The sequence below is a fragment of the Malurus melanocephalus genome, unplaced genomic scaffold (assembly GCF_030028575.1).
Source record: "Malurus melanocephalus ecotype Western Australia unplaced genomic scaffold, MMel_1.1 scaffold_435, whole genome shotgun sequence".
In the NCBI taxonomy this organism is placed as follows: Eukaryota; Metazoa; Chordata; class Aves; order Passeriformes; family Maluridae; genus Malurus; species Malurus melanocephalus.
This window is the reverse complement of record NW_026623667.1, coordinates 249,181-262,833: the sequence shown is the minus strand read 5'-3', so window position 1 is coordinate 262,833 and position 13,653 is coordinate 249,181. Positions and strand designations below refer to the sequence as shown.

The following is a 13,653-nucleotide window of genomic DNA, read 5'->3' as shown; positions in this document are numbered from 1 at the left end:
AATGCCAGGGTGCCCCACGCCCTCCCCCACCCAGGGGACCCCTCCCTGCACCCCAGTGGCATCCTTGCTGGCCACTGCCACCCAGTTCATCTTCCCACCCCCCACATTTGGGGACTGATAGCGGCCAAGGCCATCCAGAGCTGTGTTTGCTCTGGGATCTGGGACCTGATTGCAAGAGATTGGTGGGACATCTTATCCCCCCCGGGATCCTGACTCTCCTGCTGAGTCAGGGCCCGGCCCTGGGTGAGAGGAGCACAGTTAAGGGGTGCGGGGGGTGTCTGGGAGGGAGAGAAGAGGTGCAAGCTCAGCGCTCCCTGAGCCACGTGCCCCACCGCTGGGGTGGGGAGGGGCAGGAGGAGAAATGACCCTGCGTCCCCTCCTGCCCCTCGGCTGTGTCAGTAAGGGTAGGGGGAGACGGAGATGAGGAGGAGGAAGACGCTGGGTGCCCTCTGCGCGCCCGGGACCAGCGCCTGCAGCTTGAGGCGGTGCGAGCCGGGCTCCCGCAGCGGCCGCACGGTGGAGATGATGCCCTGGCCCCGCTCGGTGCGGAGGGCGAAGGGGCTGTCGGGGTCCCGTTCCAGCAGCCTGAAGACGGGCCGGTGGCGCAGGGAGGTGGCCGGGGTTAGGTGCACCACGTCCCGGCTGGCGGCGATGCCGAGGGGCAGGGACAGCGCCTGGTACTGCAGAGTCGGGGGGCCGGCCGGGCCGCAGAACGGGGGGCAGCGACCCACGCACAGCCTGCAGGAGAGAGRGGGAGTGTGGATGGGGTGGGATGGGTGCCAGAGAGCGGACAGGACACTCGGGTCCATGAAGAGAGCGGAATGGGCACCCCCAGCCCCACAGCGCGGCTCACCCCGGGCTGGAGYCTGCCCGGTACCCGGCTGGGCACGGCACATCCGTGCACTGGGCACCGCCGCGGGTGTTGAARCACATCTGGCTCGAGCCGCACTGCATCGTGCCCTCCGTGCACTCATCCACATCTGCAGGGAGAGAGGGGACGGGTCTGGGGGACCTGGCTGAGATGGGGTTCATTCCCCGGCTCCTCCACCCCCCACATCTGCCCGGACACCGAGGCAGTGAGACCTGAGCACTCAGACCGTGGAGTGCTGAGTCCGGAACAGCCTTCCCGAGAAAGGAGAAAGAGTTGCAGCTCCAAAAAGGTGACACCCAGGGCACCGTGGGGACTGGGCAGCACCCTGGCACCCCTGCACTGACCATGGCAGGTCTTCCCGTTGGCCAGCAGCCGGTAGCCGGGGGGACAGAGGCAGCGGTAGCTGCCCGGGCTGTTCCTGCACTCGTGCTGGCACTGGTTCAGTGTCTGGCACTCGTCGAGGTCTGTAGGGCAAGAAAGGGTGAAAGCAAGACAGGAAGGATCAGACCCCTCTGGCGCCACTGCCTTGGGCCAAACTCTCTCTCACCACCCCTTCCACAGCAAAGACCACAGGGCACAAAGTGGCGGACAGGGCAGCAGGAGGCACAGGAGGTGTCCACCTTTTGGGGACAAAGCGGCCTCTGAACTCCCTGCAACACCTTCCCCAGTGCACACTCACCCGTGCAGGTGCCATTCCTCCTGAGGTAGCCCGGGGGGCAGGGTGGGGCCCGGCCACCCGTCCCTGCATCCTTGGCCACWCGGCGCAGGGCGAGCTGAGTGTAGACGGACCGTCCCCGTGGGCGGCTGCTCGGTCCCCGCCAGCGCAGGGGGGTGTCCCGGGGCACGCTGCCCGTGCTGTCCCCTCCGTCTGTCCCTGCTGTGCCGCACTGCCCGCCCGGCAGCACAGTCCTGCCAGCGGGGCACAGGCACTCATAGGAGCCCCGCAGGTTGCGGCACTCAAAGGCACAGGGCGGGGGAAACTGCAGGCAYTCATTGACATCTGCGGGAGGAAAGAGCGGGGAGCTGCAGCTGGAGGGGAGAAACTGAGTCTGGAGCAGGGCAGGGGGGTGACAATGGCCCTGTCACCAGGGATGTGTCCCCAAGGGCTCAGCTCGTACCCAAACACGGCCAGCCAACGCCCAGCGTGCGGTAGCCGGGCGGGCAGGAGCAGCGGTAGGAGCCGGCGGCGTTCTGGCAGATCTGGTTGTAGCGGCAGGCGTGGGACCCCTCGGAGCATTCATCCACATCTGGGGAGCAGAGAGAGGACAGGGTTGGGGGATGGAGAAGCGGCACCAGGTGCCCCTTGCCATCCTCGTGCCCCTCAGGAAGGGTCCGTACCGATGCAGTACAGCTGCTTGGGATCTGGGATGAAACCCAGCGGGCACTGGTCTTTGTCAGCCCCTGGGAATTGAGCAGAGAGAATGGGAGGGGAATGTCATTGCAGGGACGTGGCCTTTGCACCCTCACAGACACCGAGAACTGACACCAGATCATCTCCATCCCCACCCCCGGGACTCCCCTGGCTACCCGCATCAAGCGAGGCACGGAGCTGGAAGCGGAGCTCTTCTTTGGCCGGGTCATAGGAGGCTCTGACGGCTCTGGCCCGGAGGTGCTGCACCCGGGGGGGCTGYGGCCCCACGGGGGGCTCAAACACGATGGTGTGGTTGCAGTGGGCACGGACCGTGTGTCCATCCCGCAGGAAGCTCTGCACCGARCCCCCGGAGAGCTGCCCCGCGCCCGTCCGCACGTAGCGCTCGCTGAAATCCTGGGGAGAGGCAGGACGGGGGTCAGGCCATGGACGCCCCCAATGCTCCCACTGGCCCCGTGGGGATAACGGGCAGTGCCAGCACCTGCAGCAGCACCACGGCCTTGCCAAAGCTGTCCGGCACGGAGCCGCTGATGACACTGTCCAGCCGCAGAGCGCCAGCGCCATCCGCACCCCGGGCGAGGTGTGTGACCCGCAGGAGCTCCCCTGACGGGAGGAACGGTCAGCAGCAGCCACAGCACCCCCACACACCTCCATCCTCACATCAGGGATGGTGCAGCGGGGAGATGGAGCCTCCCTCAGGCTCCCCAGGAGCTGAGCAGGCTCTCCTGTCTGAGCTCCCTCACCTGTGGCAAACTGCAGCAGTGACTCGTGCTGGAAGGTGCCCTGGGTGAGCAGGAGCCCRCTCCGGGCTGCCCCGCTGGCATGGGCCAAGGACCAGTAAATGGGGGCGATGATGGTCACCAGCACCCGCATCAGTGGCCCTGGGGATGGGGAGAAGGTGTCAYCATGGAGTCAGCACCCTCCTAAGGGGGCACCTAGTGTGTCCTGTCCCGTCCCTCCTTGCCCCCAGGGAACAGATGTGGACGTTGCTTTTCGGGAAAAAAGAAAAAAAAATCTTTCCCCCAAGATTTACAGCTGACACAGGTCAAAACCCCCCAAGATTTACAGCTGTCACAGGTCAAAACCCCCCAAGATTTACAGCTGTCACAGGTCAAAACCCCCCAAGATTTACACCTGACACAGGTCAAAACCTTCACAGTGGTGAGGTAGGAATGTCCACCCACCTACAGCAGGGGGGATGCTGCCAATGCTGCTCCGGAGGGTGGTGGTGCCGGATTGAGGATCACCCAGCACGCTGGCATCCAGGGTGGAGACACCGAGCTCGTGGCCATTGATGGCACCGACCAGGCTGCCCCGCACCTGCTGCAGCTCCCCTGGGGCAAAAGGGACGGGGTCAGGCAGCAGCAGTGGGACTGCACTCCCATGGGAGAGCACCGCGCTTCCCTGATCCCTCTCTCACTAATTCGCGTGTCAGGAAAATGTTGTTTAGTGGAGGTGAAGGCAGGCAGAGCAGGGCAGGCAGTGTCCCTGGCTGGCTGCAGCACAGTCCCCAGAGATCCCGTGGCTCTGGGCACAGTGCCATGTTGACAGGGGACGTTGTGAGTGTGGTCCTGTGCCTCGTCACCCCGACACGCACTGACACCCCAAACCCTGCTCTGCATCAGCCTCACGGCCCTGGCACAACTCCAAACCTTGAYTTGCTTCTCCAGCGTGCCTGGCAGCGAAATGCCACCAGCCAGGCAGGGGCACACAGGGCACCTGGCACTTCCTCCAGCCTGGCTCTCTGCTCCCGAGGGGCAGCARGAGAGGATGTGTCTGTGCATTCTGCAGAGCCCCTGGGAGGTGGGAATTTAATCATGGGCAGCTAGGRCAGGAAGGGCGAGCAGAGGAGAGCGGGGCTGGCACGCGGTGGCTGCTCGGGCGAGGGTCTGTTCGGGCTCAGACCTTCAGCTGAGCAGTGCAAGAGAGGAGAGGACAAACCACAGCGTGAATCACAGGGGTTAGAACAACAAAGGAAAGGCAATAACCCTCCAAAATACCGTGCCAGAGGTATCACAGCGCTGCAGGCAGCCCCAGCCCCCCAAAAAAGCCCCAAGGACCAGGGGCAGCCCCCCACCTTGGACATCCAGGGAGGAGTGGGCGACAGCAGAGCCCAGGGCGTTGCGGGCCAGGCAGGAGTAGCTGCCGGCGTCACGGAGAGCAGCAGCGGGCAGGAGCAGGGTGGCATTGGGCAGGACACGGGCGTGGGGACCCTCGGACAGCGCCTCCCCGTCCCGCTGCCACTCCACGGAGGGGGCGGGCTCCCCCGACACCACGCAGTGCAGCAGAACCCGCTGCCCAGCGAGGACTGTCACCTCTCCTGGCGACACTGCCACCACAGGGACACCTGGGCACGGAAAGGGGTGCAGACAGTGATACAGCATTCCAGTGGTTCTGGGAGCATTCCCCAAGGATCAGGGGTGGTTGCAGGGGCTGAGGGGTGACATGGTTTGCAGTCCCGCCAAAGGAGGCTGCAGATATGGGCAGCACTCACTCTGCAGAGCCAGGGTGACAACTTTCGCTGCTGTGCCCGCCTCGTTCTCCGCCACACACCGGTACTGCCCYGCGTCGGCGCTCTAGCAGGACCAACAGCATCAGCACAGCGTTTTGCTTTGCCGGGAAAGCTCCCTGCAGTGTGCCAGCGCCCCCGGGCCCCGCTCACCCCCACGGCACGGATGGCCAGCGAGCCGTTCTGCAGCTGGCGCAGGCGCCCCTGGGCCACCACCGGCACCCCGTCCTTGCTCCAGCGGATGAGGGGCTCAGGGTGACCCCGGGCATGGCAGTCTAGGAGGGCAGCACCTCCGCGGGGCTCCACTTGGTGGGTGCTGGCGTCCCCCTGAATGACGGGCGCCTCTGGGAAAGGGAAAGCGGTGGCAGAGGAGGGGCTGGCCGGGCACCCCGGTTTCCCTGCCAGCACCTACCTGTGACAGACACGAAAGCGGCGGCCCTGATGGCACCGGCGCTGTTCTCGGCCTGGCAGATGTAGGTGCCGCTGTCCGCGGGTGTGGCCGCCTCCCGTCGCAGGGTGCTCCGCCCGCTCTGCCCCGACACGCCATCTGCGGGGTGCAAACCCCCAAAAAGCGTGGTTGGGGAGCAGTTGATTTCAACCCCGCACAGCCAGAYGTGCTGGCACCCTGGGAACCCCAAAAGGTGGGACAAGGGTGGCGCCAGGATGACGTTGTCCCCCAAGTTCAGCATCCTGTGCCCCTGCCCAGGTACCAGTGACGAGCTGCCCGTTGGCCGTCCAGGACACGCGGGGCTGGGGGCTGCCCACGGCAGCGCACAGCAGCTCCAGCCGCTCGCCCCGGCTCAGGGTGAGGTCTGTGGGCGGGTGGGTGAAGGTGGGCACGGTGTGGATGGACAGGGAGAGCCGGCGGACGGCCCTCCCYGCAGAGTTCACCGCGGTGCACGAGTAGCTGCCAGCATCCCCGTCCTGCATGGGGAAAGGGGAGGGGTGACCTTGAGTTTGGGGTCCAGCTGCAGCCCTGGCTCACTTTTTGTGCACCTAAAAAGTCACAGTCTGGACAGAGCCACTTTTTCCAGCCCGCTTTAGCAATCTCACACCGCTCCAACGCTCCAGCCCGTGGCACAGAACTGCACGGGGCTCTCCCTCGCCAGACTCKTTCACAGCAGCCAAACTCCCYTCAGCAGTKAAAGACACTCGTTCCTCAGCMYTCCAACCTCTCAGCTGGCTCTTGGYAYGAGGGGACAGGGCTCACCTGCACATCCCGGAGCAGCAGCTCTCCGGAGGGCAGGACAGTGGCCTTGCTGCCCCTCAGCGGGGCTCCGTCCCGGCTCCAGGACACGCGAGGCTCGGGCACACCGCGGGCAGTGCAGGGCAGCAGCACATCCAGCCCGTCCATCGCCACCAGCTCCAGCGGGCCGGCAGCGATCACCGGGGGCACTGGAAGGGACAGGAGAGCAGGGAGCTGCTCACACCTCGACAGCCAGGTTTCCTGCGAGGTGCTGGGKAAGSGGCTGAGCAGAGGGCTGAGCGCTGSGGCTCTGAGCGCTGCTGTACCTTGCACAACGAGYCTGGTCCTGCCCGCAGCGGTGCCCGAGGGGTTGCGAGCCATGCACAGGTAGGTGCCTGCATCCTCGGGGGCTGCTCGCAGGAGGCGGAGCTGCCCATTGGGGGACACCTTCAGCCCGGAGCCTGTGGGGATGGGCAGGAATGAAGGGCAGGGCACGGATGGGCGACGTGCAGGGACTGCTTCCCCCACAGAAGAGCCTTTTCCTGAGGAGTGTCCATGGAACAGCTCCAGCGGCCACCACACCCGCCTTGGACAGCAGCCAGGAGCCAGGAGCCATGGACAGTGACACCCCACACCCTGCCAGGATCCCTATAAACCCCTGGCACCTAYACCTTCCCTCAGGAAGTACAGGCTGGTAGGTAATGTGGGCTCTGCCAGCCCCCAGCAGGCTCCTGCTCACCTCCACCGATGCCAACACCGTCCTTCTGCCAGGTGACCTCCGGCCGGGGGACGCCCGTGGCCTCGCAGGACAGCACCGCGCTGGTGTTGACCATCACCATCACCATGCCGGGCAGGGGCTTCAAGGCAGGGGGCTCTGTGAAGGGCAGGGAGGTGCTACCCTGGGAGGAGGGTGCAGGGCCGCCAGCAGCCCAACCCCGGGGCCGTGCGTACCGTGCACCGTGAGCCACAGGTGCTTGCGGGCCGTGCCCGCCGCGCTCCGAGCCGTGCAGGTGTAGCGGCCGCTGTGCGCAGGCAGAGCCTGCCGGATCTCCAGGGCTCCTGGAAAACAGCAGGCACAGGGCAGGGCAGCGGGAGGGCTGGCAGGGACCCCCTGTCCCCCCGGGCTGTGCTGTACCTCTGGGCAGGACGCGRTAGCCCCCTCCTCTGCTGCCCAGCGGAGCCCCCTCCCTGCTCCACGACACCGTGGGTGGGGGCACGCCCGAGGCGTAGCAGGTGAGCACTGCGGGGGACAGCCGGGTGACAACCACGTCCGTCAGGTCATCGGCGATGGTGGGGGGCACTGGAGAAAGGGGGGAGGGATTTGAGCAGGGCTCTATGGCAGATGCTGAAGATTCAGGCCCCTTGCACATGGGCAGGGGTATTTCCCTTCCCCTCTCATCCATCCCCACACCCAGTCCTTGAGAAGGGACCCAACCCCATGTGGGGCTGGAGCACACCCACATCACACCAGTAAAGCCACTGTCACAAGACCCCCAGCCCCAGGAGCTCACCGTGGACAGACACGAGGAAAACCTTCCGTGCCTCTCCAGCAGCGTTGGTGGCGATGCACTCGAACTGCCCCTCGTCCTGGGGACCGGGGCTGGAGATGAGCAGTGACCCCAAGGACTGCACGCTGTGTGGGCAGAGCRCACATCAGGATCGCCCCTGTGCTGTGGGGGGCAGCGGGAGGGGCACACCCCACCCCACAGCGGAACCCTTGGGTGCAGGTGGCAGATGCTGTGGGTACCTGTAGGCTCCGGGTGGGAGGTGMAGGTTCAGGGGACGCCCATCCTTCTCCCACCTGATGTGGGGCTCGGGGGACCCCCAGGTGTCACAGCCCAGCGTGGCCGGCTGCTGAGCCAGCAGGGTGAGGTTGGAGGGCCCGGGGGCGATGGCAGGAGGGACTGTRGGGGGAGGCCATGGCAGTGATGAGCAGAGGACAGCACCCATCACAGCACTGAGGAGATGAGCCCAGTTTGGAGGGCTGCAGGAGGGTGGCCCAGCAGGGATCCGTCCAGCTCTCCCTCTTACCCAGGACATGGAGGTCCAGGCCTCGCCGGTCAGAGCCAGCAGGGCTGGAYGCCATGCAGAGGTAATGGCCCAAATCCTGGGCCTGGACCGGGTCAATTTGCAGGGAACCTCCTGGCAGGAGCTGCAGCCTGGGGAAGGAGAGCAAGAGAATCCCGTGAGGGCTCTGCCCGGCCAGGCGGTGGTTGGGACAGTGACAAGTGCCATCATAGCCATGTGCCCACTGAGCCGGTGTGAGGACAGAGCACAGCCCTTCACAGGGTGACAGGCACACAGAATCACCCATTGCTGTGAGGGTGGCACGGTCTGAGTGCCAGCTCTTGGTGCCACCAACCCGCAGAGCCTCATACCTGTCACTCCCAGGAAGAGACAGGAGCTGGCCGTCCTTCCTCCACGTCACTCGGGGCACGGGCCATCCCTCTGCCCGGCACGGCAGCACGGCCGAGGCGTTCAGCAGCACCCTCAGCTCCTCGGGGCCCGGCWGGATCTCCGGGGCCACTGTGGCAGCGCCCAGAGACACCACAGAAAGTTGGGGACAGTACTCAGGGATGAAGGATGCTCTGCCAGCCAGAGCAGCGCTGGGGGCTGGGCATTGTCCAGCTCCATAATCTCCCACATCCCTGATCCAAGCGGGAAGGAGCCGACACCCCGGGCAGCACTCACCATGAACCCGCACCAGGACGCGCGGGCCGGTGTCCCCGGGGGCGCTGGTGGCCCTGCAGCCGTACTCGCCACCGTCTGCCGCAGACACCGCCCGGAGCTGCAGGAAACGCCCCTGGGCCAGCAGCTGAGTGCGGGCATCCTCCTGAAAGCCCCGGGACCGTCAGCAGCCGGCCGGGGCCACCCCAGCACCGTGCCGGGCTGGTGAAGGTGCATCCCAGCCCTGAGCGGGGCCGCTCCTGCTGGCCCCATACCTGCAGCGGGGAGCCCTCCCGGTGCCACGCGATGTTGGGATGGGGCTCAGCACTCTCGGGACACTCCAGGAGGAGCTGTCCCCCTGCCACAGCCGTGATGACGGGGATCTCTCCAGCGCTGGCGCTGCTGGGGGGTGCTGTGGGACACGTGCAGGGTGTTGGACATCCCATACCTGTCCCCATAAGTCACACATCGGCCCCACACTCTGCAGGACCATCACTGTGCTCCAGACCCCTCTTTCGGAGCCCATCCCAAAGAAGAATGCAGGGATGCTCTGGCTCTCTGGTCCCCAAAGCTCGGACTATCCTGCAGTATTCCCTGGTAGCCCCCTCCTCGCTGCCCTCTTGGGGTCACACTACCTTGGATGGTGACGTGGAAGCTCCTGCTGTCCTCCCCTGCAGGGCTAGTGGCCAGGCAGGTGTACAAGCCAGCATCAGCCACCTGCACAGCCAGAAGAGGGAACAATTGAGGAACAAAGAGAAAACACAGCTCAGCAGAAAAAAGCGGAGCCCCTACCTCAGTGCTCTSGATGTGCAGGGCGCTCTCGTTCCCCAACACAAGCGAGGGCCCTGCCAGCAGCCGTCCATCCTTCTCCCAGATGACAGTGGGCATGGGGACACCTGTCACCACACATGCCAGCTCCAGAGGGGTGCCCACAGCGATGGATATCTCAGTGGGATGGGACGCAGCCTCCACTCGGGGCGGCTCTGCAAGGCACACGGCAAGGCAGGAGGGTTCACCCCCTCACTGCTCCCAAAAAATTGGCTAAGCTGCCCTTCCCAAATCCCAGGGGGTGACACGGACCCATCACCAGCAGGTGGAAGGCTTTGCTGACCTCTCCCGCTTCATTCACCACCAGGCAGGAGTAAATGCCTGCATCAGCGGGCCCCACGGCCACCAGGCTGAGCTGTGGGCCACCGGGCACCCGGTCACTGTGCCGYCCCAGGGGCTCTCCATCCTTCAGCCAGGTCACAGCCGGTGCTGGGGACCCGGTGGCTTCGCAGGTGAATGTGACATCGGAGCCCTCGGCCACCATCTGCTCCTCACTGCTCTCGGGGCTCTCCAGGACGGGGGGCACTGCAGAGGGAAGGGATCCTTTTAGGGGGACTGAGGGAGAAGAGCTGGGTCCCCAGGCACTGGGGGTGAGTTTGGCCATTCCCTGTGCTCAGAGATGGCTCCACCTTCCCTCAGGATGCTCTGGGAATGCTCTCAGGCTGGTCCTGCTGAGCTCCATCCTGTCCCAACCCACCCCAGCAGTCAAGGGATGGCTTTGGACCCTGCTTGGGAATCGGCTGCAAAGCACACCCACAGAAGGGAAAAAAATAGGAGAGGCAAATAGAGGCATCTCCCTGACCTTGGAATAACGGGTGAGGAGGTGGAGATTTACAGGAAATCCTTGGATTTGAGACAATTTRTGTTTGGGATGGAGAGAGGGAGAACTTTGCCCTGAGTTTTAAAATTTTTGAACCAGCGTCCAGTGCCCCCTGCTCTGCCCTCCCCACCCCCTGCCCCATACCCTGGATCTGCAGGACGAAGCTGCGATCGGCCACCCCCGCCCGGCTGGAGACGATGCAGGTGTAGAGTCCGGCATCGGARACCTGTGCCTGGGCGATCCTGACCCAGGGGATGGGCAGGAAACATCAGCTCAGTGACACTCGGCCACTTCAGGGCGCAGCAGCGGCCATTCCCTCATGCAAAGCCTGAGGCTGACCATTGCTCCGGGGTCACTTCTCACCGGAGGACGTGCCCAGCCGACAGCAGGGTGACACGAGGGGACAGGCGGAGGGGCAGCCCATCCTTGAGCCAGCTCAGGTGCAGCGGGGGGGACCCCCGTGCCCAGCACTGCAGGGTCACCACGGCGGACAGGACCCCATGGACCACCTCCGAGCCGTCAGCGCCTCTCTCGATGGCGGGAGGGACTGGCGAGGGGACAGGAGGGCTGACGGGGCTGTCGGGRCGGGGATGGCGAGAGGGAGAACTCCCGCAGCTCCCAGCCCCGCTCACCCAGCACGTTCAGCGTGTGCAGCCGCGCGTCCTCGCCCAGGCTGTTCCGGGCCAGGCACGTGTACGCCCCGGAGTCGGCAGCCCGGAGCCCCTGCAGGAGCAGAGCGCTGCCATCCGGGGACACCCTGCGCGGGGAGGATGCGACAGTGACCTGTGTGCTCGTCCCGAACGTGCCCGTAGGGCAGAAGGGCTCTGTGCTCTGTTTACAGTCAAGGATGAGGGGTTTGGGACACACTGCAAGGTCAGGGCACGGGTGACAGTGACCATCCCAGACTCCAGGGCTTAACCCCGGAGCCGCGATCAGAGTGTCCCCGACCGAGGAAGAACCAGCAGAGCTCAGCCTGTGTTCCCCGGCAGTTTTGCTTGCGGGGACACGSAGCCCCTGGGGTGTCCCCAGCCACACTCACCGGGCGGGCGAGGGCGGCTGCAGCTGCAGGGSCTGCCCRTCCTTCAGCCAGGAGATGCGGGGTGCGGGCTGCCCCTCTGCCCGGCACTCCAGCCTCACCCCGCCGCCCTCCAGCACGCTGTGCTCGCTGCGRTCCCCGGCGCTGCTGATCCGGGGCGGCACTGCACCGACAAGAGAGGGAGGCTGAGGGAGAGGAGGGCGAGGAAGGCTCGCTCCGAAGGAGAGCCCGCAGGGAAGCCCTACCTCGCACCAGCACCAGGAAATCGCGGCGTGCCTCAGCCCCGGGGCGCTGTGCCAGGCAGGTGTATCGGCCCTGGTGGAAGGGCTGCAGGGGGCTGAGCTGCAGCTGGGCACCCCCGGACACCACACCCTGCTCTGGGCTCATCTCTGCAAGGAGACACCGTCAAGCTCCTCCACTGAGCCCTCCCAGGCTCCTGGTTGTGCTCCCCCTTTCCCACCCCCAGGTTTGGGGACRCTGTCAAAGCAAAGGTTCTGCAGAATTCACTGCTGGAGTTTACAGGAGGAAAAGAGCCACTGGTTTGGGGSAAAACCTCTGTCCCAAAGAGTACCCCAARGGCTGGTACCCAGGGAGCTCACCCTCCCACATCACTCCATCACTTGTGCCCACATCCCACTGCTTCAAGCCTCAGAAATAAACCTGAGGTCTCCTAAAAGCATGCAGGGAAAACGCCAGCCCCTTCATGCTCTGTGCCCTCCCCATGAGCCCCTGAGGGCCTCTTGCAGCAGGATTAGGAACTGGGAAACTGAGGCAGAGAGGCTGGGGGTGGCACACACCCAGCGGGATCCCGTCCTTCAGCCAGGTGACAGCGGGCACAGCCACACCGGTGACTTGGCAGGTCAGGATGAGTGGTGTCCCCATGTCAGCTTCGAGCGTCTCCTGCTCTGGGTCCTGGGTGCCTGGGGGCTCTGAGGATGGGGTGTGAGACAGACCGGGGTTCAGTCAGCTGCTCAGTGTGTGCTCTGGGCACAGAGCTCCCAGCTGAGCCCTCAGCACKCACCRTGGAYRGTGAGGATGAAGCTCTTCTCATCCTGGCCATCCTCGTTCGGTGCCACACACGTGTACGTGCCTGAGCTGGAACGCTGCAGGCGAGGGAGCTGCAGCACCCGTGAGCCTGGGAGAAACAGAGARCAGGGATCAGGGCAGCCTGGGGCAGGAGGGGGTCTGGGCCACCGGGCCAGCGAGCTGACTGGYCCCCCAGCACCTGGCCAAAGGAATGCGGCCATGGAGGTCTCTTTGAGGTCAAAAAGCTTGCTGTGCCCAGCAGGGAAGGGCGCTGAGCTCCCAGGGAGCAGYGTCCTGCAGGAACTGTCCTCTCCAGCAGGGATGGCTCAGCAGGGTCACCAACGTGTCACACACACAAAGCTGAGCTCGAGCCTCACATGTGGCATCCGAAAAGGGGCATGAGGGGAGCTGGAGCTGACCACCAAGAGCCAGAGCACGGGCAGAGCCAGAGCAATTGTCCTTGCTCATCCCGCGCACCTGGGGTGACGGTCACCTCCTCGCCGAGCCGCAGGACGTGGCCATCCTTGTACCAGGTGATGTCCGCAGCCGGGTGGGATGGGATGTCACACACGAGCGAGACGCTGCCATTGAYGATGCCATCGATGCTTTCAGGGTCTGTACCCACACTCCAGGGAGCTTCTGCACCCCAAAAGACAGGGCCAGAGGGGAGCCATCACCGTGGAGGCCGATACCTCCCCAGGAGGAAACACACACTGAGCTCTTGCCTGCTCGGAGGCCACCTCGACCTCCTCACCCCAACACGGGGCGAGTGTGGCCAGCACGAGGGGACAGAGGCAGCTCCGTGCAGGAGACTGCAGTTGGTGGAGAARGAGGAGGAGGGGAGTCAATCAGTGACCCAGGGAAGGGGATACACCTTACCCTGCACAGCGAGGGCAAAGTGCTTCTCGGCTGACCCGGCCGGGTTCTCAGCCACGCACGTGTAGCTCCCGCTGTCACCCCCTTCCACCATTGTCACCTGCAGAGGGGGAGCAGAGCCYCACTGAGGGGAGCTGGGGAGCTCTTGGGGCTCCAGTGGGGATCTTGGTGAGAGCAAGGTAACCTCCTTCGGGAGGGACAAATGTCCTATCCCCTCTGTCCTCCGTCCTGTGTCCCTCCCTGACACAGCCACCTGCTCAGGGGACACCAACCTGCAGGACAGTGCCACCCTCCAGGAGCTGGTGCCGTGGGCCAGCCTCGATAGGGACATCATTCCAGAGCCAGGCCAGTGAGGGCTCCGGGTGCCCCGTGGCTGCGCACTCAAAGCGGACGGTGCCATTGATGGTGGCCGTCACCTCCTCCACCAGGTCCTCGGTGTCTCCTCGGATGGCCGGGGCAGCTGGA

The 13,653-nt window shown here is 65.1% G+C and overlaps 1 protein-coding gene across 1 annotated transcript in view; it reads right to left on the bottom strand.

Moving 5' to 3' along the window:
* Positions 1–157: 157 nt before the first annotated feature.
* The window catches only part of HMCN2 (hemicentin 2), a 32,148-nt gene continuing 18,652 nt past the window's right edge, over positions 158–13,653 (bottom strand). Inside the window, exons 41-79 of the mRNA XM_057380078.1 lie at positions 13,461–13,648; positions 13,192–13,288; positions 12,790–12,951; positions 12,308–12,421; positions 12,084–12,215; positions 11,532–11,675; positions 11,290–11,449; positions 10,883–11,007; positions 10,614–10,797; positions 10,395–10,492; positions 9,683–9,955; positions 9,395–9,585; positions 9,238–9,319; positions 8,878–9,014; positions 8,627–8,768; positions 8,314–8,461; positions 7,967–8,094; positions 7,683–7,839; positions 7,447–7,568; positions 7,071–7,235; positions 6,887–6,994; positions 6,675–6,809; positions 6,262–6,396; positions 5,960–6,144; positions 5,460–5,673; positions 5,162–5,296; positions 4,903–5,093; positions 4,735–4,816; positions 4,318–4,587; positions 3,425–3,574; positions 2,984–3,121; positions 2,722–2,843; positions 2,399–2,636; positions 2,210–2,272; positions 1,990–2,118; positions 1,551–1,871; positions 1,216–1,335; positions 854–980; positions 158–738 (exon numbers count right to left, since the gene is read on the bottom strand). Of these exons, the coding sequence (XP_057236061.1) occupies positions 396–738; positions 854–980; positions 1,216–1,335; positions 1,551–1,871; positions 1,990–2,118; positions 2,210–2,272; positions 2,399–2,636; positions 2,722–2,843; positions 2,984–3,121; positions 3,425–3,574; positions 4,318–4,587; positions 4,735–4,816; positions 4,903–5,093; positions 5,162–5,296; positions 5,460–5,673; positions 5,960–6,144; positions 6,262–6,396; positions 6,675–6,809; positions 6,887–6,994; positions 7,071–7,235; positions 7,447–7,568; positions 7,683–7,839; positions 7,967–8,094; positions 8,314–8,461; positions 8,627–8,768; positions 8,878–9,014; positions 9,238–9,319; positions 9,395–9,585; positions 9,683–9,955; positions 10,395–10,492; positions 10,614–10,797; positions 10,883–11,007; positions 11,290–11,449; positions 11,532–11,675; positions 12,084–12,215; positions 12,308–12,421; positions 12,790–12,951; positions 13,192–13,288; positions 13,461–13,648 (6,155 nt within the window). The 3' untranslated portion in view covers positions 158–395. The remainder of the gene's footprint in view (positions 739–853; positions 981–1,215; positions 1,336–1,550; positions 1,872–1,989; positions 2,119–2,209; positions 2,273–2,398; positions 2,637–2,721; positions 2,844–2,983; positions 3,122–3,424; positions 3,575–4,317; positions 4,588–4,734; positions 4,817–4,902; positions 5,094–5,161; positions 5,297–5,459; positions 5,674–5,959; positions 6,145–6,261; positions 6,397–6,674; positions 6,810–6,886; positions 6,995–7,070; positions 7,236–7,446; positions 7,569–7,682; positions 7,840–7,966; positions 8,095–8,313; positions 8,462–8,626; positions 8,769–8,877; positions 9,015–9,237; positions 9,320–9,394; positions 9,586–9,682; positions 9,956–10,394; positions 10,493–10,613; positions 10,798–10,882; positions 11,008–11,289; positions 11,450–11,531; positions 11,676–12,083; positions 12,216–12,307; positions 12,422–12,789; positions 12,952–13,191; positions 13,289–13,460; positions 13,649–13,653) is intronic.